General features: G+C 37.0%; 4 protein-coding genes across 6 annotated transcripts; 2 read left to right on the top strand and 2 right to left on the bottom strand.

Annotated features, from left to right (window-relative positions):
* Positions 1-87: 87 nt before the first annotated feature.
* Positions 88-4,433, bottom strand: LOC105452634 (probable cytochrome P450 305a1). The gene is made up of 9 exons (XM_011693918.1): positions 4,194-4,433; positions 3,417-4,092; positions 2,706-3,003; positions 2,236-2,424; positions 1,972-2,152; positions 1,763-1,880; positions 1,044-1,224; positions 693-952; positions 88-629 (listed from the first exon to the last, which is right to left on the bottom strand). The coding sequence occupies exons 2-9, from the start codon at positions 3,499-3,501 to the stop codon at positions 448-450; spliced, it is 1,494 nt and encodes a 497-aa protein (XP_011692220.1). The 5' UTR covers positions 3,502-4,092; positions 4,194-4,433; the 3' UTR covers positions 88-447.
* A 1,862-nt stretch (positions 4,434-6,295) lies between these two features.
* On the top strand, positions 6,296-12,550 carry LOC105452633. Of its 2 annotated transcripts, none has more exons than XM_011693916.1 (5): positions 6,296-6,557; positions 6,761-6,866; positions 7,711-7,767; positions 8,558-8,730; positions 8,902-12,550. In XM_011693916.1, the coding sequence occupies exons 1-5, from the start codon at positions 6,427-6,429 to the stop codon at positions 12,341-12,343; spliced, it is 3,909 nt and encodes a 1,302-aa protein (XP_011692218.1). In that variant the 5' UTR covers positions 6,296-6,426; the 3' UTR covers positions 12,344-12,550. The 2 variants fall into 2 exon arrangements, with proteins under 2 accessions (XP_011692218.1, XP_011692219.1); XM_011693917.1 differs by lacking the exon at positions 6,296-6,557 and adding an exon at positions 6,566-6,678.
* Positions 12,551-12,652: 102 nt separating this feature from the next.
* On the bottom strand, positions 12,653-13,930 carry LOC105452632. The gene is made up of 2 exons (XM_011693915.1): positions 13,316-13,930; positions 12,653-13,203 (listed from the first exon to the last, which is right to left on the bottom strand). Exon 1 carries the CDS (start codon positions 13,902-13,904, stop codon positions 13,425-13,427), a length of 480 nt encoding a protein of 159 aa, XP_011692217.1. The 5' UTR covers positions 13,905-13,930; the 3' UTR covers positions 12,653-13,203; positions 13,316-13,424.
* A 1,317-nt stretch (positions 13,931-15,247) lies between these two features.
* LOC105452631 lies at positions 15,248-26,612 on the top strand. Of its 2 annotated transcripts, XM_011693913.1 has the most exons (8): positions 15,248-15,569; positions 22,626-24,186; positions 24,278-24,414; positions 24,525-24,602; positions 24,718-24,957; positions 25,177-25,389; positions 25,488-25,925; positions 26,158-26,612. In XM_011693913.1, the coding sequence occupies exons 1-8, from the start codon at positions 15,555-15,557 to the stop codon at positions 26,176-26,178; spliced, it is 2,703 nt and encodes a 900-aa protein (XP_011692215.1). In that variant the 5' UTR covers positions 15,248-15,554; the 3' UTR covers positions 26,179-26,612. The 2 variants fall into 2 exon arrangements, with proteins under 2 accessions (XP_011692215.1, XP_011692216.1); XM_011693914.1 differs by lacking the exon at positions 24,525-24,602.
* The last annotated feature ends 23 nt before the right edge of the window (positions 26,613-26,635 follow it).

Raw genomic sequence — 26,635 nt, 5'->3', positions numbered from 1 at the left:
GTTCAGACGTGTGCTCTTCCGATCTACTATTAAAAAAGTCAATATAAAGTCATTCTTTAGTCATTTGAAATCTAGATTTTAATCATAATGTAAAAAATGACGTAAATTCGGTCAATTTGACGTCAAATTGATATTATTTTGACTTTTCTGTTCTCCTTGGGGAATGACGTTCCCTCGAGTATTGCGGAACGTAAAAAGACTTCTTGTAAGCATTTCTCTTGTGAATAGAAAACGTGTTAATTGTATATCAAATGTAAATAGAATCTTCTAACATTACTTGAGATAGAAACTTGTATTTAAAAACAGAATAAAGATAACAGCTGCTATTGTAAAAAAAATGATGATTAATTATTGCAATATCCTTCTGAAAAAATAGTATTTCATTACTCTTTTTATGAATAGAATCGTTATAAAAATATTACACTTATTATTACAATAATTAAACAGTCATTTTCTTTTTATAGCAACGACATTTAGATGAGGTGGTGCGATAGTGAAGCCGTCGACACCGTCTAAAATGGGCTCGGGATGTTCGGGAGGTAATACGAACTGAAATTTCTGAAGTAGACACGCGGTAAACAGGAACACGCTGTTTCTCGCCAAGATCTCGCCCAGGCACTTTCTATGACCTGTTAAATCGTCAATATTACTATCTTCAGCTCTGTTAGAAGTATTTATATATTTTTCTTTACCTAAGCCGAACGGTATTAACCAGGGATCCTCGACATACTCTCCTCTGTCATTAATAAATCTCTCAGGTCGAAACTCCTTCGGATCGCCCCAATGCTGCTCGTCCATGTGCACGCTTCGTAAATTAGCCAGCAAGGTGTAATTCTTTTTTATCTCGTAGCCCAGTAGAACGGAATCAGTCATCGCCCGATGAGGAATTGAAGTAGGACCGACGTTCGCCAGTCTCATCACTTCCGCTATCGTCGCGTTCAAGTACGGCAATCTGAAAATTTTTTCAATCGTACATCTGCGCAATAGTTCGTTAACGAAATAATATTAATAGTGGCAAGCGAAATTTTTAAGTTCGATTATACCGATTTTTGTACACTACGCGAGGTAGGATTTCCTTGCCGAGCACTTTGTCGATTTCCTCGTGTACTTTTCTTTGCACATCCTGCCTCACCACGAGATACGTTATTATAAAGCCAATCGTGTTGTTTGTTGTTTCTACCCCAGCGCTAAAGAGGTCTTTCACAACGCCAATTAATTGCTCTTCTGGAAACCAAAAATAATATTTCTGCAATTATTTTCATGAAAATTAAATACATAATCTAGTATTAAGGATTGAAATAAAATATTAAAAAATATGTTCTCTCGTTTCTTTTTGTACTGTTTTTTTTTGTGTTACGCTATTTTTTATAAATTATGAAATGTACAGTCGTGGACACATAGGTTGCGACACTTTTTTTTATAGGTTTCTAATATATATTTAATATACATAATATATTAATATATATTTTATAAATAACTAATATTTTGCAAATGCGAACCACGATGTACTATATTTAGAGACAGTATAACACCAATCATGCTCCGCATTTGCAAAATATTAGTGCGTTTTGAAACTTATAAAAAAGAGTGTCGCAACCGATGTGTCCATGTACATACATCTAATAATCTCTAATATAAAAATCTAATAACGATTGATAAATGTAATATAGAAAAAATGTAATATATTTAAATTGTGTGTTTTCATCATACGTAAGAAAATTTCTCATTTATGTAATTATGTACATTGTGAAGCATTGTGTACCGTCAAAAGACGATACGGTTGGGCTTGATTGTATGGTGTCCATTTCCGCTAGATAAACATCGATAAAGTCTCTGAACTCGCCGTGCGTTCTAGTTTGCTTGTGCCTTGCTATTTCGGTCTGAAAGAGGATATTTTATTCCGTCTGTAAAGATATCACATTTCTGTCTATAGATAGAAATTATGCCGCTAATGGGCGAGCATTGCATTACCCCGATGAATTGCCACATTCGTGTCAATCTTTGATTTAGTGCGGTAAATCCGGTTAGCCCTGGAATGATATATCTTAAAAATGGCAAGTGGGTTAATATACCACCAGTGGCGTTGGTATTTCTGATAATCTCGTTTACCACTGATAAAATCTCTGCTAATTTTGGATTCTCCAAATCAAATCTACGACAATATATATCCTGATGTTATTTTCGACTATGTATATAGTTAATTGCCTTCAATTTACAATAAGCTTTACAGCGTACCTGGCTCCAGCGACTAATGTCCACAAACTATTCAGAACAGCTATGGAAGTAATATTGTACAAATTGGTAATGGGTCCCAATTTAGCCAGCGATTCTACCATACTCGTTAAGGAAACCGCGTCGTTTAATATTATGTCCTCCATCGTAACATTTCCGAATCCAAATTCCTTCAACGTTCTCAGAACAAACCTATGTAATTTGTAATAAGTCATAATCTGACCTGATTCTTCTTTGAAAGCAAAGAAAATAATCTAACAGTAATACTTCAAAGATTTAATCCGAAAAATTTTTGTTGAAAATATCGGGAAATTGTTAAAGAAGAGTTACTGATCCGTATGAAGAAAAGTATGATCCGCACATACAAGAATATAACAATTATTTAAAACAAATTACTGAACATGAAATTATTTAAATTATTTAACATAAAGTTTTTTCGTTAATTTATATTTATCAACACCCTTCAGAAATACCTTCTTTGATCTCGCCAGATATCGCCATCGGTGAATAGCACACCTCTCCGTTTACCTCCCGTTCGAAGTCTATGCACAAATTCATTAGGTCTGCCGTCAAACTGAGATCGACTCATCATTTCGATCACCGCATCCTTACCGGAAACAATGATGAGCGGTTCGGCTACACCGAGTTTCAAGCCAACAATAGGTCCGTAAATGTCGGCTAACCGACACCAGGCGTGAGAATAAAACTTCGTCTCGTCGACCAGACGTTTCAGGTCGAATATGTTTCCTATGATTGGCAGACCGCGGGGACCTTGAATAGAATATTTTGCAAATGTCTTATATATTCACGTAAGTTGCGCGACAAAATAGAATATTAACAGTGAAAAGTGTACGTGCTTTTGAAAAATGCTTTTTGAAGGAAAAGCATAAAATAAAAGTATCATTTGTAATAACTGGATTATTAATATTTGGCCTACATTTTTCACAGGATAAATATTAATACTATAGTTATTTCTATAAAAAAATTACTTTGTCTTACAATTGATTATTACTTTTATAAAATATACCGTATATGTGTGAGAATTATTACGAATTATAAATATAGCAATAGAAGCAATATGTAAAAAAGTAACACAAATGTTTTTTGGAATTATCGTATAAATAATTTTTTAATAAGTCTGATTTATTAAAAATATGTTTGCGATAAAATATATTGTATTTTACCTGGAGGAAATGTTGATGGTCGACGCCAGTCGTGTAGAATCTTCATCGTGATTATTATCGCCATGCAAATAATTATGAACCACATTATTTATTTGTTATTTAATAGCGGTAAAAATATTATAGAAATAATAACGTAAGAATATCAAAAGAAATTTGCGAAACAAATTGATGGCGTTACCGCAAATCAATTTCACTTATGTCAATAAATAAGGTAATTATAACTGTACGATATTTTATTGAACTTTCTACGTAATTTACTGATCGGCTATATTTCGCCGATCAAATTGTCATTCGCGGCAGGCGACACTAATCGAAACTGCACCAGCCTCGTGGAAATTCTGTTATATGGGAGAAATACCTCCTTTCACCGGTATATTAGGCAAGAGGATTTTGGCTCAAGGTTCCAACCGTGCACGATGATATATCTTTACTACATGCTACTGCAGGCATGCACACGACAGTCTAACTCCTACTGGACCTCACATTAAGTTTCACATTTTACCGCAAAATGTTTTGCGACAGCTATGATACATCGAAACACGTTTTCCAATAGGACGTTGTGCAACATCCTTTGAACGAACGCATTAACATTTCATTGGCTAATGTCTCTATGCTGTTTTGGCAAACGGAAATGAGTAATTAGAATTCATTATGAGTGACTTGTGTTTATTGTAATCTAAAAGGAGAGAATTGTATATATTAATTATTGTGCGCTGATACGAAGGCAATTAGAGATATGACAAAATGATTTAAGTCGTTATATAAAATCGCAGTTACCTGCGAGTTTCTCAGAGAGGCGAGCTAGAATGCGGCGAAATACGATGTTGGGTCATTGCTATAATATCGACGATTATGGCGGCGCGAGGTAATCACAGAAGTTATAAGCGGCACATGTGTGGGAATCGTAAATTCCAATCAATCGCGGGGACATCAAAGCGCACGCTATCCCCGTTCTCCATTTCGGCGTTCGTGGATCCGGTTAATACCTTGCGCAATAGCGTTTACGATTTCGCGCGCTCGCACGCGATTCCACACACTCCCCTTTCCTCTTCTATTCACCGAGCTCACGCCGGCCACGCCGACAACCGTCCGTCTTCCTCCGGCACTCTTCCGCCTGGCACGCAACGTCAAATCAAAACGAGAGCGATCGAGCCGGCCGCTCGGCGTAATAACGATCGCCGCGAGCCACTTAAAATCGTCGAGTTAATCCGATCGCAATTATCCAATTGAATTGCCGAATCGTTTACAGTACGCAGGTTATTGACACTATTATAAACATTATTAATAAACTATATCATGGTGCAACAGTGCAACGTTCATTGGCGTTTATCAAATGAAAATAATTAGATCAGGTATAAGTACAAAGATTTACAAAATGTTGATCATTTCTTGTATTTATAATATTGCCACAGGAAAAATTTAAAAATAAAAGAAAAATTTTTAACTTTTATATCTATATATATTAAAATTAGGAGACTATTTTTTATACGTTTCTTTTTTTTCGTAAGTATAACTTTAAATAAGAGCATTTTTAATGTAAAATAAATAATTAAAAAAAAAAACTAATCAAGTTCACCATTATCTGGTGAAAAACTAATCAAGTTTCACCATTATCTGGTGAAGCATACCTGGCTTTCCTCGCAGAAGAACTTCCGCTGCAAGGTGAAACGATGTTGTAAAGTCGGAAACGACTGCCATCAGCGATTCTGGGGACCAGAGATCATCAGCATCCGTGCGTGATGGTCCGTAAATTATTGCATCTTGGCGTCAGTAGCGATAAAACTATCAGCGAGGAGACAAAGGAACATATAAAGCGAGCCTTACTTCTCTCCGGTGCACAATAGATGAAGCTGTGTAACATATAGGTAACGAGCGATCGTCCGCCAATTAATCATAGCAACATAAGGAGAGAGAGAAAAAAGAAGGAATACACGTTAATTGTCATTGAAAAAAAAACCGGTTCTTAATTTTTTCACGTGTGCTTATTTGCCGAGACATTTATATTGGAGAGATATAATCTGCTCCTTGTTAAAAGCATGAGAATGCTTCTGCAATAAAAAATTATGAACATTTTATTAGAGAATGTTTAAGAGTCTATCTAAGAGATAGAATGTCATACAATTTTTTATAATTACATTCTGAAACAAAATGGCATAAATAAAAATTAATTAAAAAAATTTTGGTATTTTTAAATCACAAGAGTAATATGAATATATATTTAAGTAAGCTATCAAATGCAATTATATAAGATAAAGAAAAACGTGTAAGCCTTCTTTTTGAGCGTGAACCTACATTATCATAATCCAAGGACGCGGGACAACTGCAGTTTATTAAACTTTTAAATGCGATCAGCGAAATGTTCTTGACATAGAGAATAAAGCTGAACAAAGCGACAGGGCTTTATCGTGCATAACGAAAAATTCAAATTAAATGTTTCACGATCAATTATCGATTGCCTGTTAAATTGAAATGAATACAGCCAGAGAGTAGAATCTTTTAATAAGTCCAAGGAAATCGGAATTGGTCTTCCAAGACGCCAAGAAATTTCTAAATTTAACTTTTGATAATAGTTGCATTTAAATATCAAAAAATTTAGTAGTAGCGCAAAAAATTTCAGACATTTACTTAAGGTACTATTGACTATAGACAGGAAGTTCAAAAATGGCAAGTAACGTTTTATCCAAGACTAATTGTTCGACAATTGTTAACCGATCGTATTGTGTCGAATTAACTTGAACGAAATACTCGTCGCTTGGGCATGTAAAGCTGTTGACGACATAATTATTCCGACGATGGCAAACGATTTTTGTTTGGAACGCGTAGGCAGGTGAGATATCGACTGATTAATTCATCATTGGAATGATAAGGAAAACCGAGGAGGAAATATTAGGGAAATTAAGACGCAGAACAGGGAGGCGAGATGTTGCTGCTGCTGCTGATAACAGGCCCGGAAAATCGTGATGCTTGATTCGAGGGGGCTCTTAAAAAGGAGCGGGGTTGGAGGGATTTGATGATAGGTGGGGGCGGTGTTTCGCATTTACCGAAGGTGCTAGGTCCAGTTGAGTGCCAACTCGACTGGATAAGAGCGGACTTCGACATCGGACGGGTGCTACCGTCAGCGTGCTATCATCATTTGTCGTGGTCAGTACCAATGACAAACAGCGGCTCGATTTTTTCTGGAAATATGATTCAGTTGTTGGGTGATCGCTTCTTAATTAGAAGTTAAATATTCTAAGCTAAGATATCTTGACACTGTGTCAAGGTAGATTAGTATACAAATAGTGAAGGATTAGGAATTCTGTTGATAAGACTAGGAGTTCTGATCTGGTCCCTGTTGAATGTAGGTTTGCCGTCCGCGAAGTAAAAAAGAAAATCTGGAATAAACGAAAAAGTGACACTTTGGCGGCGATGCTGGTTCGCGCGCCTTACAGTTTCCTCTTCATTCTTACGGTAAGTCACTTTCTTTTACTCTGTTTAATCGCATTATTTAAAAGCTAGTATAAGATTGAATTTAGAAAAGAATACTTTTTTCTTACTTTACAAAAATATAGTTATGAAATATTTTTATTTAGTTTGAAAAAATTAGCAATACTAAACACAAAAATAATAATTTTTACACAATATTTGAATTACATATAATTTCTCTTATGTATAATATATAAAAGGAAAAGACATTAAAACAAAAAATAATAATAAGTATTATTAAAATAAAATAAATAATAAAAAGTATTATTAAAAAATATATAAAAAGAATAAAATGTATTTTCAATCAAGAATATTATGTGCCTAACGGATTTCTCTTTTTATTTCGTCAACTTAATTATTGTATGTGTATTGTAGCTAGTTATATTTCTTTCGCTTTAATGCTATAAATATATCAAAATTTGATAGCTAAAACTTGTTAATCTCAGTGAAATATTGCCATTTTTATCGTGTCGTAACTTATATTTTATTCCTTGACTATTCTCACTTTCGTGCCGACGCATTGTGCAGTTGTTTCGCTGGTTAATCTCGCGTGCCGAGATATCGTCGAGCCTGCATGGTTTGATCGGGGATCAATTGTGAAACCGACATTTTCTAAATTAAATCGTATATACATAATCGCCGCCAGGCGATATCGAACATCTTCATGAAACTTTCCCATGTATCTCTGGAAAACTACTTATTGGCTTGTATTACAATACGTATTACTTTCAATTTACGCATATTATTAACATTGAAGGACATTTATTTGGATAATGTTATCAGTGATAATTTTCATCGATATAATATTACATTTGTTTGATTAAAACAGATCTGCTGTTGGTTGAGATATAATGCTGCGATTCCACTTGTCCCTCATTCAAATCCAGTACGTGTAATACATATTTTTACGTTTATATTTATTATATTAAAATACATATTTTATGTTTGTATTTATAAGTGTATGTGTTGTATGTGTGTTTGTGTATTGCATATACACTTTAATATAAATTTAATATATGATAAATTTATCCTTTACTTTATGCTAATATTTCTTCTTTAATTTATCTTTATTGTTATAGTTTTGGAATTTTTTTTAGAAACGATTTTTACATTTTTGAATGTTTTTAAAAATCTTTCTTACTGAATTATTTGGAATATCTTATGCCATAAAACTTTTGTTAAATTTTTTTCTTTTCAGATCAATTTTGAAGAATGTCTCCAAGACATTTTTATATTCTTGTAATTTAATTTATTTATGCTTTCCATTTTTTTAAGTAATTTAGATAATCACAGCAGTTTTGACATATTATATCGTTTATCATGATTACCACTTTCATTAAAACGACCATTAAAACAATTCTTCAGATATTTCTTCATCAATCTTGCTTCATGCAATTACAACGCTTTGATTTAGATTCAATGACCTAACGTAAGTGGATTTTATAGATAAATTCTAATTATTTCTTTCTCTGGGGATTATTGATAATTTCGTGTGTTTATGTAAATGTCTGTTATGTTAAACACAAAAATTTGTACGTGCTCTTATATTTAAACTATTTTCTTCAAATCTGTTCATGTTAAACACAAAAATTTGTACGTGCTTTTATATTTAAACTATTTTCTTCAAATCCGTTCAAACTTGTCAATTTTTCTTTGACACTTGTTTAATTCTTCAGATGCAAGATGCATTCAAAGAGAAAAAAACAGTTTCTCAAATTGCTTTGGGTGGTACTACTTTAAATTCTCGTTCGAGAAAGGCGACATTAGATGTCACATCAGACGAGACAAGATCAGATGTGACATCAGACGAGAAAAATGATGAAAATGACGAAGATGACGAAATTCAAAAGTAATGTATAATTAACATATTTCCATCTAGTAAAGTACAAAATATATAACTCGCAATAGTATTAAAAATAACAAAAACTAAAACATCCAAAGATTTACTCCATTAACTTAAGATATATTGCGATGTCTGTTGTTATTGTTAACTATTTGATCTTCTATTTTTTCTGCACAGCAATATAAATCGGAATGTAAATGTAAATATGAATGTCTTTCATCGCGGTAAGCGTCATCGTATCGGGCACAATCGCGATAAGCATAAGCGCCATAAGCAAAGCACGACGGAAAATATCATGACGGTCGTAGAACAAGAAAAAGGTCACAGATTATTGGAAGAAATAGCCAAGGAAAAAATATCGACGAATTGTGCGAGTAGTAACAAGAAGAATCAGAGGTACTCGAGTAGCTTCCTCGAGAATACAACAGACAGCACGCTAACCGTGGAAAAGGAGTTTCACGATGTGGTTGGTAACAATTCTAAGGTAAAAAGATCTGGCAGCGTTCACGAGGGCGAGGACATCACTCTGTGCTGGATTGAAACGACGACTATCAAGGAGGACAAGGCCATTCAACCGCCGAAGAGACTGGTTATTCGTGAGTACACAATTTCCTTTGAGAACTCGGCAACCATACCGGAAAGATATCTCGAATGCAAAAGGTTCGAGGGCGAGCTGACGGCGGACGATCCCGACATCGGCAAAACGGCTCTGTTCGAGATCATAGACGAAGACACGATGGTCAGCAGAATCGTCAATTTCACCTCGGTCAGTCACGTTGGTAATGTCATCACCTGGCAGCACAAAAAAGTGAAATGTGGAGTCGGGCCGGTAGTTAGTAAGAATATCGTAGAACTGAATGACGGCTCGAAAAATCCGAAGAAGAGAGTGGAGATTAAAGTTAGTCCCAAAATGCATCAACTGACGGCAACGACAACGGAGGAAGAACCCTGCACGGAAACTTCCGAGAAAATCGATGAGAGTAGCACACTCACGGAAACTATTACTGAACACACTACCGGATTATCCTGCGAAAATACGGAGAGTGGCGCTTGCGAAGCAACCATGACCTTACCTAGTAGTTTATTAAAAAACGAATATAAATTCAGCACAACTGAAGGAGAAATAATTGAAGAGGAAACAACTAAAAAAACAGTTACCGAGTTGCAGCACAGATCCGAAAGCGAGAGCGAAGAAGATCGTTTATTCACAGATTCGAAATTATTAACGCCACTTGGTGAAGTGGAAGTGAAAGACTCGGACTCCAGAAGATCAACAACCCTTCCCAAAATACTGACTACGATTGAAGAAAGTGAGGAGAAAAACATAGATTGCGAAGAGAATTCGTCAGATCCAGCGTGTTTAATGCAAATATATAGTACACCCTCTTCGAAAGAATTATTTCCTGAATTAGTAGTTACAACGGAAACAACTACGATATCCGAGACAATTAGTAGTAGAGAAGTAACTACGAGAGAAGTGACATTTTACCCTTCTGTCGAGAAGAAATTAGACGAGATGACGCAATCTTCATCGAGAGAAGAGAAAGAAACTTCTGAGTTAGTAATCGAAGAGACGACTCCATTTGCACCTATTTCCATGGAATCATCGGAAGCGCCTCAATCAACGGATCAAGCATTTATCGATACTAGTTCATTGGAAACAGAGATCATGACAAGCACGTCGGAAGAATCGAAGCTCAAAGAGGGCAGTGGTGAAGGTACTGAATGGATAAGCGAAGAGTTAGAAAAAATTGACCATGTTTCATCGGCGAGCATAGAGACAGTGACATCAGGTAAAGATGAAATTGGGACAGATGTTATAACTGAAAGATCATCAATTGAATTTAGCGAGTTCGAGAAAACTGAAAAACGTGGTCAGATATTGGATAAGGTAACTCAACCCCCAATTTCGACTGAAAATATAACCGGAACTGTAATTATCGAGTCCGAATCCACGATGTCCGAAGAAGTGCCGTCCGAGGAAAGTAAAGAAACCACTGCAATTGAAGGGATGACGACGGTTGAGCTAAAGACTAGCGAGGAAGAAGAATTTATGTCGACGATAACGTCGCCAACGAAGATCATCAAATCAACGACCTTGTCATCGACGATAAGCGGCGAGGTAGGTTTATCGTGCGAGGAGTGCGCGGAAGGCTGCGACGAGTCCGGAAATTGTATTGAGACGATCACAAAGTGCGATTCGGAGGTATGTCCCGAGGAAGAGAGCACAGAGGCTCAATCAAAATTTGATATAACTTCTTCGCCAATACAGACGAAAGTTTCGCCATTCGTGACTGATTTAGAACCATCCGAGGAAGTAGAAACGATCGAAACAGCAACGACTACATTGACCTCTCGAGAGAGTGAGAGCATTTGGACGATTCCGGAGACTCGAAGAAGCACGACTATAAGTACACCACAGCACAAACTGACCTTGAAGGTCAAGGTCCTTCTGGAGCATATTAACGAGAACAAGGAGAAACACAACTTGGTCGAGGTGGAGAAACATTTATTGCTGGACGAGAATCCGGAACATCATATCAATCCTAATATACTTGAGCAATTGAAATCTTTGAACGATTCCGTCAATATGGAGACCATGAGCGCACTGCTAAATTGTACCAGCTTGAGTAACTTGACAAGAGGCGTGAGGTTCATCAGCAAAAAACCGAATGATGTTTTCGACGTTAATGACGCAGACTTGGAGTATACAAATTCTGAATTTGAGAATTCGATCTCGCAACAGTTCACTTCTGAATCTGCCGATGCTAGCAATGATTACTCCGAATATCAAGAGCAAGAGGTATCATCTCGAAGACGAAGACGAAGAAGTCTCGATGATAAAATGGAAGATCTAAATAAATTTGTTAAGCAAAATCTTTCCGATCCCACGGATTCTGTGGTTGATTCGTTTAATATTTCACAATCTAATCACACTGAGCTAATGAACGATGATATACAACTTTCCACAACGACCTTGAATTATTCTGAAGAGGAAATAAATGGTACAGAAAGTGAAAGAAACTTAACTAGAGAAGATCAAAGTACAATGCCTTCGACAACAGTGAGCATTAGCTACGATGTTGACCTTTCAAATACTTCGGAATCTCATGATGCTAATTTAACGATGGAAAACGTACAATTAACCACAACGACATATAATCCGACGACATATAATTTAACGACATATAATCCGACGACATATAAAGAGGAACTTTCCGAAGAGGAAACAAGTAGCGCTGTATATGTAGAAAGTGAAAAAAATATAACTAACGAAAAAAATGAAAGCGTAGTGCCATCGATAAGTGACATCAGTAATGAAACAAAAATGGAAGTCGTGCGAAGGACATTACCAGGAATACAGGAAGATGTAGTGGTCGGAATGCAGGATATGATATCGAAATTGACGGAAAATAATTTGAATCCGCTCAATAAAGTTAAAGAAGCCATCAAAACAAACATTTTGGGTATTTTAACCCCCAGAGATGCTCACTTGAGGAGAAGAAGAGCGGCCACGGGAGAGGTGGGACACTGGTCGAACGAAAGGATCAAGGAGGCGCCGATGGGTGGCAATCTTAGAAGTCTCACTGAATTCACACTGTACAAAGTCCTTCCTTGAATTGTATGTCAAGATTACGTTCTATTTTGCTATTTTGTAATGTCAAAAGATGATTTCATTGAAGACGAAATGAAAGATTACGTTGTATGCACCTTTAACCTTATGTACATTATAATCATATCAATGTATGTTACCAAAAAAACGTTACAGTATATATCAAACTTTTGTCTTTTAAAATACGATGGTAAACGACAGATTAAAAAAAAAGAATATTTTATTTTCACTTATATATATAAATATATTTGTAGACAAATATAAATGAATTTACAGACAATGTAATATACATTTAAGAGAAAAGGAATAAAATTATTTTACTGTAAAATAAAAATTTATTGTTCGGTATATTGGTATAATTCTTACTGATTTACTTGTTTTCGCAACACTATTTAATATGTTCGCGAGAAGCTGATATTTACAGCGTTTAATAATCTTTTTAAAGTTGTTAACGTCCGATTATCGTACGAACAATTATAGCATGCGCGTTTATAACGCTTGAAAACAATTAATCGTGAACACCGGCATTGGCATTGGCAATCGCAATCGCATTGGCCGAATCGCATCTTTAATCGATCGTACTAACGAGGAATTGTTACGTACTTTTATTGTTTCCATTAAGTTGAAAATAATCCGCCGGATAATAAACATAACTGTTAAGCGCGCGGTATTCACAGAGCGCCTTATTCATTTTCTATCAGCCTATAATTTCCATCTCATGTCGGAAATGCGTTTATGATTTATAATCATGAGTAATTACATTCGCGCTTTTCTCTTCTTTAATCCCTCGATTTATTGAAAGTTTATTAATTGACATAGCACTTTTTACATACTTGACACACCTTTTATCATCTTCCATCAGTTATCTATTAATCAACAATTACATGCATTTATTATAATTAGAAAGTCAAATACTGTCACTTTTAACAAATATTTATTTCTATTTCGAAACAATTTAATTATTGTTAATATTCCTACCTTAAGAGATATATAGATATATAGATAGATGATAGTTTTGTAGCGTTACACAAATATTTTATAGACTGTAAATGTGCATATGCGATATGACGATTACGTTCCATTATTCCTATGCGACCGTTCCTGGACATTGGTACGTCTGTGGCGATACACATTTTTCCGATAACGGATTAAATATCAACGTATTCGGGCACGTGAGGTTACCCATTATCGTGTAACTGATACCGTCCCAGTAGCACAGGTAATATTTCTTACATTCCACGTCCGGTATCGGGAATCTGCCGTATCTAAGGCAGAGTGGTGCCGACGTGGTCGATGGTGCCATTGTCGTCGTTTGCTGACACGTAGCCGTGCTCTCAGATACGCATTTACCCTGAAGATAATCGAATATGGCAGAACTGGCGCACGACAATATCACCGGATTGAGTTCCTCGCCGTCGTCCACACAAATATAGTAATTCTTGCATGTCCCGTCGTAGATCTCAAAAGCACCTATCTCCGTGCAGATAGGTTGCGCCGTGGTCTGACCACTGACGAGTTTGAAGGAAGGGTAAAGGCACAAAAGAACGACGATCGAGAAGCGATCCATTGTCGCGTGCGAACAAAAGATTCGACGCGAGTGTCGGATTCATTTATAGCAAAGAGATTTTATGGTTTAATTGTGTTAATCGTACTCTTATCAAAGACAATTAAGATGTAAAACAAGATAAAGTAAGGACATTTATCTTCGGCCTTGCCACGAATTTGCGCATTTTCTGTCTCGAATTTCTGATCTCATTAATTAGTTTTTCTTAATTTTTTTCGACGTATCCTTTTGTGCGAATTTAACTTTTTTTTCAACATCTTATTATTTCTCAATTCTTATTTTCATTCTTATTATTTTTCAAATTACTGATTCAAGGAATTAATAATTTATCGACTCTATTATGTTACGTAATTATCGAAAATCAATGCGACCGGATTAAAATATAACCGCGGTGTGTTTCGTTTCGACGTTGTTTGAAGTCAGGACGGCACCTGTGCATCCCCGACGATTCTTTTCAGGTGAAATGTCGGACGCGATTCAGAATGCGCGCTTTTTAAACGCGGCGGCCTTACAACGAGGAAATCGAGGGTGAAGTCTGCGGAATACAAAATCGCCAGAAAGCGACGAGAAAGTTGCAACTGGATTTAATGTCCGCACGTAATATTCTGCCTGTTCGTGCGTGCTGGCGTTATGCATCAATTATGCATGCACATCTTGTATCTATACTGAAACAAATTTTATTTTGCACATGTCTTGCTCATATTGAACACTTATTTTCTATCTCGCCATTAAAATTAAAGATTTATTTTCTACCTTGGTAAAATTATATCATTTGTATATATATTTTTATACATTAAATAGATTTTAATAAATTTTAATGTACAATCGTTATTAATAATTTAATAAATATCGTTAATAATAATTTAACACATAAATGAAAATAAATGATTGAGATTATTGTTAATAATTTAATTTACAGTATATAAGGTAGATATTAAAAAAAAAATAAATTGTGTACAATACAAAATATTACCTGAAACGACGACAATACATTTTTCCGAACAAAGAAGCGTTAAACTTGCATTAAGGACATTCCAGTCAGAGACCCTTGCGTTCAGGTAACTTTTGCCGATGTCCATTAGCAAGAGTGACCGAGGGCAAGAGATTTTCTTGAGTAGATAGGAAAAACACTCTAATCCACACATTCAGCTGCAGGCTCAGAGAGAGAAAGAGAGAGAGAGAGAGAGAGAGAGAGAGAGAGAGAGAGATTGGCTGAATCTACACGGAGGAATCCTTGTTCTGGAGCGAGGGAAAGGTGCTACGGAAGGGAGAGAGAGAGGTGTCAGGAAAGAAGGAGAGAAGCGCAAATGTATATAAGTGACTTGGGCTGAAGACGCTCCAATGGACTCTCTCTTTGACCCTGGTCAAGTGCGCATCTTTCCTCCCATCTTTTTCTTTTCTTCCCATCCCCCTTCCCATGCGTGGTCGTGCGGTCTCGATCCTGCGTCCTTCCACTTCAACCTTCACCTTCACGCGGCGAGGAAGAGAATAGTGTTCTCGCGCGCCCGTTCGATCGCATTACGCGCTGTGATGACGGTACAAGGTTGAAAGCTAGCGGGAATTCAATTTGCTTCAGAAGAAGATTCAGGACGAGTGTGATTTTGGTTTCGCGTGCACATGTGACATGTTCCTGGTGGAGATATTGTAGGAGAGATGAATGCTCGAAGAGTGAGTAACACTAATAATGAAAGATCATTAATTATTGGAACAAAGTCACCGAGCAATTGTGGAACTGTTATTGCCGTGGAAGAGATTTCAGAGATTTTCGAATGGAATTTGATTGTATGTTGATGTTGTATGAAGGTGTCAAATTGTATTATAACTAGCTAGCAAAAAAAATTGTTACCGAATTATTATCAAATTATATATCTGTATGAAAAGTGTTTAATAGCAAAGGCAGCAATTTTTTTTACATTTATGTATTATTTATAAATCAATTATATAAAAAAAAATTATAGAAACTTTTTGATAATTTGTGTAATGTTTGTGCAATATAACTATTTTTGAAATATAATTTTATTACACTAATAAAATATATTTTATTACATTAAAATATCAACGAGAATATTTGTTATCAAAAGGCAAGCATTCTTCATTATCTTCATGTTGTGATGGATGCCGGCTGAAAAAAAATGCAAATTGTTACCCTTGCGTTTGATCGTTCTAGCGAATTTAATGATGGATTATTTTAACGCGCTATAATTCTCTCTACTGGCGGTATCGATAACGAAGCAAATTGTATGAGCCGATTATGATGTACCGAGAAACGTGAGAGCCTTGACTACATGGAAAATATATACACCGCTTTCGAGTCTAATCTACATTACATAGATGTAATAAACGCGCGAGAGCTCTTTACGTTAATATCAAACATTGTTTTGTCAATTAAGAGGCTTTGTAATATATGCACCGCTGTAGTCGTAGAAAAATAAGAAATAACCAGAGATAAAGCATTTTTTCAAATATGGTTGCACAAATTATTTTATCGTTAGAAAATAACGTCGTACATATGTATAAACATTCTTTGATCTTTTCTTATTATTTTATCAGCCGATTTTTGGCAATTTGTACTTTTATATCCTAAATATAATTTACAAAGTAAAAATAAAGAAAAAATTATATATAGAAAATAGAAAGGAATTTTTCCTATTGTTATTTGTCAAAATTAATAATCGAGTTTCAGTTCCAAAATTATGATTTCTTTGAACAAGTTGTTATGGTTCCATGCAAATTGACTCACAGTCACGTTCTTTAATTAGCCAGGAGAGCGCCGTCGTCGAAGCAGTATGTTAATGTACTACCCGCGTTGTATCTCGAGAGTCACGGTTGATTTATGCACATCGTGAATCGACGATAGCGCGCGTCAGTACGACGAATAAGTGACGAAGACGTAAGCCGCTTTCGAGGCGAACGATCAGGCCGTTCGGCACATCGCCAGTCGAAGAGGGAAACTCTTTCGGCTGACCTAAATCTATCGCTTTCCGTTTGCACGTGTCTCACGTAGTCCCGATTTCCAAAAATACATACAGCAGCAGATGTCTTTTAATTAATGCTTTATTCATGTCACAATTACCAAGATCATTGTACCAAGTACCTTGAAATTATAAAAGAAAGACACTCGATATCAGCGTTACTTCTCGTGAAATTTCGTATCAGCTTTTATAAACGTAAAGGTGCTAATAATTTTTTAGCTGTAATCTTTTTACTGAAGTGCGGAACGCAAAAAATAAATAATAAAATATTTATTTCTACATAAAATAGATATTATTTTAATTTGCTTAATTAAGAGACATGAGAGCAAAGTTAAAATTTAACGTATTGTTATATTTAACAAACTGTTAAATATAAAGTACCTCCGTCTTTTTCGAAGGTTTTATTAGTTAAGGGAAAATCTTAGTCTTTAATATTCATTTTCTAATAACTTTAGAATATTTCTCTCTTACGAATATTTTTAAAATAACTTTTTAGAATAATTCAAATAATTTCTTAGAATATTCCTTCTCTAATTTCAATTATTGTATAATATAATTCAAGATTCAAATCTGAATCTTAAATATTATTAATACTTCATAGCGTTGACATGTATTATCTACACCGTTATCTCAATTTCAGGTAATATCTGTTCAAATTTTATCAGCAAATATGAATAGTGCTGATAACGGTTAAACTACGAGAAATTGTCTTTTTAGAAGAGACAAAAAGAAAAGTCGCTTTCCATTTACACGCTTTATCAGTTCTGCTTTAGAAAAGTGTCAATACTAGATCTTAACGAGCGTGCGATATCCATACAAACATAAAGCTTTTCTACTCGAAGTGTGCGCGTGTCATATTATCTTCGATACTTTAGTATCTTGTTTCGACGGATATGCAAGGCTCTCATAGTTTGTCTATGAATATTTGAATCAAAATGTATCTGCATGTAATTTATATATTGCAACCACAGATTTCTATATATCATAGATTGCTAGTTCCGGGAAATAAAGTGAAGCCAAATAACTCTGGAGAGGGGGTAGTAGCCTTTACCCACTAATAGATTACATTCCAAAACGTCAAAATTTTAACCAATATTATTAAATGTACACAAACACTACTTCATAAAGCACTGTATGTGATTACTGAATAAATATAGCGTCTGGCTTTAACGCATAACTGTTAGCAAACTGTAGCATGTTAGCGATCTATTCTATAGAAATCTGTGGTTCAACATCCATTTTATAGATAATTTAAAGAATGAAAATTAGAGAAGTAAAAGTTAGAAATATTAATTGATATATTCATTTTGCATTGATAAAACAAAGGAAGAGCCTCCTTTTATTTGTTAAGAGTTTATGATGAATCAATAATGACGTAGCCAATGCAGATCGTGATACTCTTTCTTCGTAATATTTTCAAATCTGATTCTTCTACATTTCTTACTCTAGATGATGAACGGTCTTTTTAAATCGCGAAAGCTTGTTAAAGAAAAATTGACAACGCTACCTCTGTCATTTTCTAAACAAGACGACAATTTGCTCGAGATAAGTTTCTTCTGCGTTTCGAAATCGTGGGCTTCAATTAAGCGCAGTAAAACGTTGAGCATCGCGATTTCTCACTTTAAGAAGCCCATATGAGGGCGACAAAATACGGCTTTGCGCCGTATTTTTCTTTACGCACGTCGAACTGGAGCAGCCCGCGATGTAAATACGATAGTTAACTCTCTCTGTCTCGACGCTCCTGTAATTGTCTCCCGCGCCGCTGAAGCACCGTTAGGGCTCGTCTTTTCTCGAGAAGATCTCATCGCGATCTCTTCCGATTTTCACTCGACTATTCCCACGGGAATTTAGAATCTACCTTGTGGAAAGTGACAGGATAATACCATTATCTTTTCACAATTTCCGCGCAGCGTTACGTTTATGATATTTAATTCAAAATTTTTACGAAACCTGATATTTCTAAAACAAACAAAAAATACATTTCACGTACATTCGAGAGAAGATTGAAAAACTGTTTTTTAAAATCAAATGTCATAATTACGAAGTCTTATTTTGTTACCAAAGAGAGCAGCGGCCTTTACTTGAACATCGAAAGTTTTGCCTGTAAATATCGATCTCGTTGATGTTCGGTCTCGATTTCACGGAGATATCTCGCAGAATTTCTCGTACGCGATGATCGTTTCATTTCGGGCGACGTTATCCCGTAATGAGAGCGCAGCCTCATTATCGGCAGCGGTTCGTCTCGATTAGCGCTGACATTTATTTTCCGACATACGCGCGCGCGCACACACACGCACGCGTATGTGTCGGGATTACACGTGCACGACCCCGCGCGTTACATCTCTCGTCTCTTCTCTCGCTGTACGTCCGCGGACTCGTCGTAATACCCACAGCCCACTTACCTACATTACTCGTTTTATGTGTGCGCGGGCACTACATCTTCACATCTTCGGCAACGAGTTTGTATATACGCGGCACGGCCGCAGTGGCGTAATCAATTTTAATAATCGGACGTTTTAATCATTAATTTGTGCGGCAGCGTGGGACGTTCTTAATGAGAAAACCGCACGAGTGACTTCCGCGCGGCTGTACCGACCACCGCTTTCGGCCGAACGATTATTAGAGTTTGCGGTCTCCGCCCCGTGTTATTAGGTGCAAACACATCGTTGTTACGTGTTGGTAATTTGTACAGCTACATGAGAACACTTGTTCATCGAATCAAACGGTTATTATTTCCATCAGGGATAAAGTGTGTCTCTCTGCAAATTAAAATATGTACTTATAAAATGGAGATGTATATCAGGATACACATTTATGCATTAAATAATTATGTCGTAGCTTTGTATATTTTTGCATTTTTATTTATTTATAAAATTTATTTATTATAAATTTTATCGATTCTGCTCACGCCGAACGATTTGATATTTCGAGAGCAAACTTACAATTCGCCGATTTTCAATATCGTAGTTACGCTGATGCATTCGTGCAATGCATTCGCGTCCTCTCACCTTGCACTTCTGGGTCGAGACCCCGCTGAATTGTGGCCGAGGTCGGTATATTTGCCGCGGTATATTTGCCGTGCGGCCAAATAGAACCATAATCTCCCGTCCGAACGTGACGGCTGAAACGTTTAAACGTTCGAGGGAAGAGAATCGATATACGTCAGTATATATACTCGACACGATCGTAAACGATCGACCTGTGTGCGCCAAATCGCGATGCTCTCCAGATGTTCCGGACGATCTCTAGCCGAGAAATCGGACCTATTCGCTTCTTAGCAGATTTCGACCTGTTCTTCTATCCTTAATTCCATCCTTGACTTAAGAGCGCGCGGAGTCACTATTATTCTCGATCCATGCTTGATTAATACCTGCTGGGTATTCGTAGCCTACTGACTTCTCATTAACGTCCGTCTTAGGAAATAGCGTCGTGCTACATCGGTTCGGCAGATGAAGATATAACAACATCGAATGAACACACGCAGGAACAAGTGGGTTCATTTGCGCGCGTTGAATTTAATCATTTAATTATTTAATGAAATAAATAAATTATATACATATAATTAATAATAATAATAATAATAATAAACCGCAAAAGATTTCACAATTTCACACACACACGCATATATATATATATATAAATGTGAAATCTTTTGCGGTTGGAATCCACCGTGTCCAGTAAATTTCATCGAAGTCCGGATGCTCGATACGTAAATGTTAAATATGGAAAAGGAAAATTTTCTAACTACTGCGTGAAGTATCTCCGTGGGATAAGCGTGATAATTTCGATTCGCGCGTTATAGTCAGTCATCAGGCGAGAAACTACTTTGGCGTCGAACACCTGCGCGCCGTAAACGAAACCACATACGCGACGCGTCGCGTCGCGAATTGCGCGTGTTGCGCGCGGAGTACTAAGTAAAGTGCGACCTGGTCGGAAGCAATTTGCATAACGTGCACCCATGCGCGCGTAAAATCGCCGTAACGCGTTATTAGAGGCGCGTAGCGTTTCTCGCGCGTAGCGTGCGCGCGCGAGCGCGCCGTCTCTTTTCTTCCGTTTCTTCACTTTCCTACGCGGCTTCCGGTTCGCGGGACAAACACGGTCACCCGCCGACTTACTCTCGTTCTCTCTCACGTGAACGGCGACGCGGCAACGCGCGCACGTACGCGAAGAACTGGCACGTGGAGAGCTCTTTCTCCCTCGCATTCAATCGACGTGGGAGAATCTCAACGTTGCCGCGGGTGCTGCGAATCGCGACAATTCCCGGCCTTTCTTCGACATTTTCTTCGTTTTCCTCGCGGCCTTCCGTGGTAAAGGCTTCCTAGCATCGAAAAGTTTTTTGCCTTCGAGAGAAAAACTCTCCGCAGATTTTAGCTAGAGAAAATATTTGTTAATAAAAAAAAATTAAATTAAAAAATTGCAGCAAGTATTGCATGTATTACAATCTTTAACGTGTTATTAATGTTTTTTGTTTTACTGTAATAATTGTAATTTTATTGTCAGACAAATTTCAATGTCTTAGTCATGAGAAATGTTTGTAGTGACTCAAATATTTTATCATAAAAATTATAACAACATAGAATAAATGCGTCACAATAAATTGAGAAATTAAATGTCAACGAAATTGATTAAGATCATTAAGATATGCATATAGAAATGACATAAAAAAATATATAAATATATATAAATGATATAAAATATATAAAAGGTTGAAATTTTTGTCTCTAAAAGAATATAATCACATGAGGTAATAATTTTATATAAGTAATTGACTGAGTGAGTGAATAGAAGTAATTTTGGACTGGAATTGCATCCGTGATCCTTTCTCGTGGCACATTCTTGACCTTATACTAACACTGCATTCGTACACCTTATGACCTTTTACCGTCGGTAATGATGATGGAATCAGAATCTCTTGATGATTGCGGAGTTCTATGTCGGTTAAATAGGTCGAAGATCCTCGGAACCTCGAACGACAATTACGCGACTGCTTTTCACTCGGTTTGAAAGCCAATTTCGGAATTAGGAATATGCAAAGAGCGAAATCTAATAACGTTTAACAGTTCGTTAAACGAATGTGAAACCTGAGGATTACTAACATGACGACAGCGTATGATTTGCGGCAGTTTAAACGCAGTGGCAAACCAATTGTTAGCCGCTTCGCGAGTGAAGAATTTTTTGCGGTGCGGCAATATTGTTCGTTTCCTTGCACATGCGTAAATTGCAAGCGGCGCAATTTAAAGCGGGGTAATCAGCTGAATTTAGGACTAAGGAGAGGAAAACCGAGTCCAACGAGGACTCCATTCTGGAATAACAAGGGAGAAGGCGTCTAGTTTCACGCACGGCATACATAATCCTCGGCGGCGTAGAATGATTCTCATGGTGCGACCCAGTTCGCTTCTCACCGCACGTTATTCTCCGTCACGTCATTGACTGTTGCGGAAAGTGTACATAATAATGTAATGCGCACGAGATTTCGTTTGGACAAATGATACCTGGTATATTGAGAAAGAGAAAAATAATTGTTAGTCCATGCATCCAATTACTTTAATGAATATTTGCTTTTCATTCTTACTTATGACTGCGTAGTGAAAATTCGGGTTACTGACGAATATTTTGTTAAATCATTTTAAAGCGAAGGTGTTTTTTTTATTTCCAATGTCATTGTTTCTTAATTATAATAAAATAATTTACAGATTTCGAAATAGTAACATTAGCATCTTCTTGCTAGCAAAATGGTTTTGTTTTGTTTCAGATCTTGCCATTCTTACTGCTGGTGATCTGCATAATCAACGGGATTTTCTCTGACCAAAATGATTGGAGTAGACCAAATAATATTCGACACATTCGTAAACTCAGCGAATACCTCGTTCCACCGCCACCGTCGAGGTTTCATCCGGACAGAATCCCAAGATTGGCGAAATTTCCACCGACAACTCCAAAGCCAGAGTACTTCAAGTGGCTGATGAGGTGGTTGAATCCCTTCAGCCCCGAATCCGTTCATTCTTCGCAACCACCGCCGCCGCCGCCGCTACGGCCACCACGTCAATCTGGGGCCCCGTATCCGCAGTATATTCAACCCCCTCCTCTGCCACCCGTTACCTACAACGGTCCTCCCCCTGTGGATTATGAGAAACCACCCCTTCCTTTGCCCTCTGCCAACGATCATTCGGGTTATCCTGCTCCGATTAAAGCCAGGAGCTGCAATTCTTGCAACAAAGTCCCCTGGATGCCGATACAGCACGATGAACTTGCACATCCGGGAGACGCTTCGTACGGACCGCCGCCACTTGAATCGCCGGGTGGCGAGCACCGGCTACCTAAAACTCACGAAATACCTCCCGATCCTTATCATGCTGCCTCGCAAGAAATCAGAGTTCCGGACTTTTCTTTCGCGCAGCCTGGTGGACAGGACGGCTCCTTTATTCCTCCGATACCGTATCCGCAACTGTTTCTCGGAACAGTACCGCCACTCCACGAAGCACAAGACTTTAATGCCCCTGTAATCAATCCTCAAGTCCCTCCCGATGGAAATTCGGGATATAACCTACCGCCACCGCCAGTGTTTCCTGAGAACGGTGCACCTATAGATAATGGCTCTTATATGAATGTACCGGGGCCTACTTTCAACAATGGGCATAATGGACCACCTATGTATCCAGATCCTTCGAATCTGGGTGTAGGAGCTGTTCCGCCTGTGTATTCAGGTCCTCCGGATCAGGGTGTAGGAGCTGTTCCTCCTATGTATTCAGGTCCTCCTTATCAGGGTGTAGGAGCTGTTCCTCCTGTGTATTCAGGTCCTCCGAATTTTAATGTTCCTCAAGAATTAGGCTATACCAATCCGGGCGGAGACATGACGGGAACGAATGGATCGCCCGGTGGTCAAATTAACCAAAATCCTCCCAGCTACGGAACTTCCGATTTCGCTCAAGTACCAAACAATTACAATCCTGTCCCTCAGGACAACTACCCGTCCTCCAGCGCGAACGTCGCCGAGGGCTCTTACGCACCTTTGCACACTTTAGACGGATCTTCCGGGACGAATGGAGATTCAATACATTTTGAGCAGTCACCGTCGCTAGATTTCACGCACCGAGATGAAAGTTGGACGCACTCGTCCTCGATACCGTCGACCTCTAACGTATTCACGGGCTTTCAGAGCCCCGAGATTGCCGGGACGACCGTGGCACCTGGCAATGAGATTTTCGGAATGCATCAAGGCGTCGCTCCAGCGGAATCTCATCCCCCTACTAATTATTTCAATACATTTGATAACGTGGCAAAGGAAACGAATATCCATAATAACGCAAATCGAGGTATAAAAAATATTCGAGAACAAGAAATGTTCCGCCATCTGACAAGACAGATATTTTATAATTAAATGCTTTTTTTTTTCAATTTCAATAGGTATAGATGGAGAATCAAATAACAACGGAGATATTACGCAGCCTTACGATAACGTAACGGAAGAAACGTTTAGTGACGTTAATGTTAATTACCCGGATCAGACGTCCGAGCAGCAAAATGCGAACAGGAAACAACAGGTGATGCAATTGTGTTTCTTGAGTAGGAAAATACATCCTAAGAGAAAAACTACCGGAAGTAATAAGTTATCATGATAACTGTATAATATTTCTATAATCGAAATTTTTAGGTACAGGTTATCATTCCTTTTACGGTACACTACACACCACTTCCATTCCATCCGTCTCAAGGGTCTACAATGGGAGTAGTAAGTTGTAAGCTGTAAAAAAGTTGATCAATCACAGTCGAATATAATATAAAAAAAATTATCGACTATGATTGGTCAATTTCTTGTGGCTTACGACTTACTACTCTCATTGTAGATGGACCTTCAGAGAAACACTACTGCAGGTGAATTCAATCATGCCGACAATTACGTCGGCGAAGAATCAATAAACAGATTTAAAGTGATTAGCCCTCCGAACTCGTCGCACATTCTCCAACCTTGGCCGCCTACTTTAGCGACATTCGAAGATACTATGAAGAAATTAGTTGATACTAAAACGAACAACTCCATAGACGTACATAAATTGCAAAAGAATATTGATAACTGGACGATACAGGTATACCATTTTTTTTAAATATATATGTGTATTTATAAATGAATTAGATATAAAATAATGGATAATTTTTGATAAAACGATAGATTTGATTATCAATGTCGAAAATTTCAATGCTAATTTTAACATATAATAGATATTATAATAAATATTATAATAAATATTATAATAAATATTATAATAAAGATGATAAGTAGTAATAATTACATTTGTTTAATTTAGGAATATTCAAAGGGCACAACCGTTAGTACAATATCGCCAAATTCGAGTAAGCCGTATCTTTTCCCTTCAAAGAAGATCCCTAATGAATTCTTTATGACTACTAAACCCGTTAATTATGCAACTGATTCTCACACTGATAATGTTAAGACCTTTACTTTGAGCGGATTCAGTTTTAACGATCACGAATATAAAGGGTCGGCTAGCAACCATATGGTATGTTGGCCAGAAAAAATAATTAATAAAAGTTTCAAAGACATATTAGTAACAAAAAATAATGTCTCATCTCTTTTTTTGTATTTTTTTCGTTTAAGGAAAACTTAACCATAAGCCCTATCAATGCTTCCACCGCATCTGATGAGAACATGTGGCGAGACTATCCCGTGGGAATTTCTGCGGATAGAGAACGCGTCTATATAGTGACGCCTCAGCCAAGTGTAACTCCTTCTGGACCGAGTTCCGAGTACAGACAAGAGAAAGTGTTGAAGGAGGCAGAAAGGAACAGGCAGGAATCGAAGAAGACTGCGCAAACAGATGCGAAGAAAACGAAGAAGTCCGATACATTCGAATCAATCGAGAAAGCCTACCAAGTGCTGCCTCAGGCTGTGAACAATTTGGCTGTGGCTTCCACAGGTCCTGAGAGCGTTCCTTTGTGGGGCATCATGGAGCACAGCGACTTTGCGTCGTCTGTCGATAGCGAATACGATAATAACGACACCGAACCTCCTGCGTTGTATTCTAGACTCCCGAAGGCATGTATTACTATTGATTTAGCGTTTATAATTTTAATTAAACTTTAATTACAAGCATAACTTATGCTTCCAAAAGGTATTCTTTTTTTCTATTTTAATTGATTTATTAACTCGGAGCATAACTCTCTAATTTATTTATTTATAATTTGATTTATTGCAATAATCTCTAAAACTTTTTAAATAATGTTTAATATTTTTTGTCCATTATTAAATAATGTTGATATTTTTACAGAAGTCGAGTGCCAGACGATGACGCATCAAAAATGCTCAAGATGATTATTTGTGCATGTGCAGACGATTTTGATAGTGTGTTTCCGTGAACGATGTGAGCGATTGTGAACAGTTATATTATAATAGTAATCCTTGACCTCATTCCCGAACGAACTTTTTAATTTAATGATATTTAATATAAACGTATGAACTGATTCGATTCTACGTACGTGCGTAAGTGATTATCGTGGCCAGTGCACCGGATAAATGTATTTTATAGTCCGGACGTATGTATCACTATAAGTTTTACTGTAAGTCTTTTTTATACGTTTAATAAGTTTAAAAATATAAGATGGAAAACTACACAAGAAACTAAAGACAACGTGGTATATACATATTTGCATTATGTTGCCACATCGTAACTTGCAAAGCTTTCCATCATTTAAATTGCTGTTAATAAATATTTTAAATATAAAATCTGAATTTTTATATACATAAAT

This window comes from Wasmannia auropunctata, unplaced genomic scaffold (assembly GCF_000956235.1).
Source record: "Wasmannia auropunctata unplaced genomic scaffold, wasmannia.A_1.0 LD336026.1, whole genome shotgun sequence".
Taxonomy (NCBI): Eukaryota; Metazoa; Arthropoda; class Insecta; order Hymenoptera; family Formicidae; genus Wasmannia; species Wasmannia auropunctata.
Note: the sequence above shows the minus strand (reverse complement) of the source record. Positions and strands in the feature narration are given on the sequence as shown.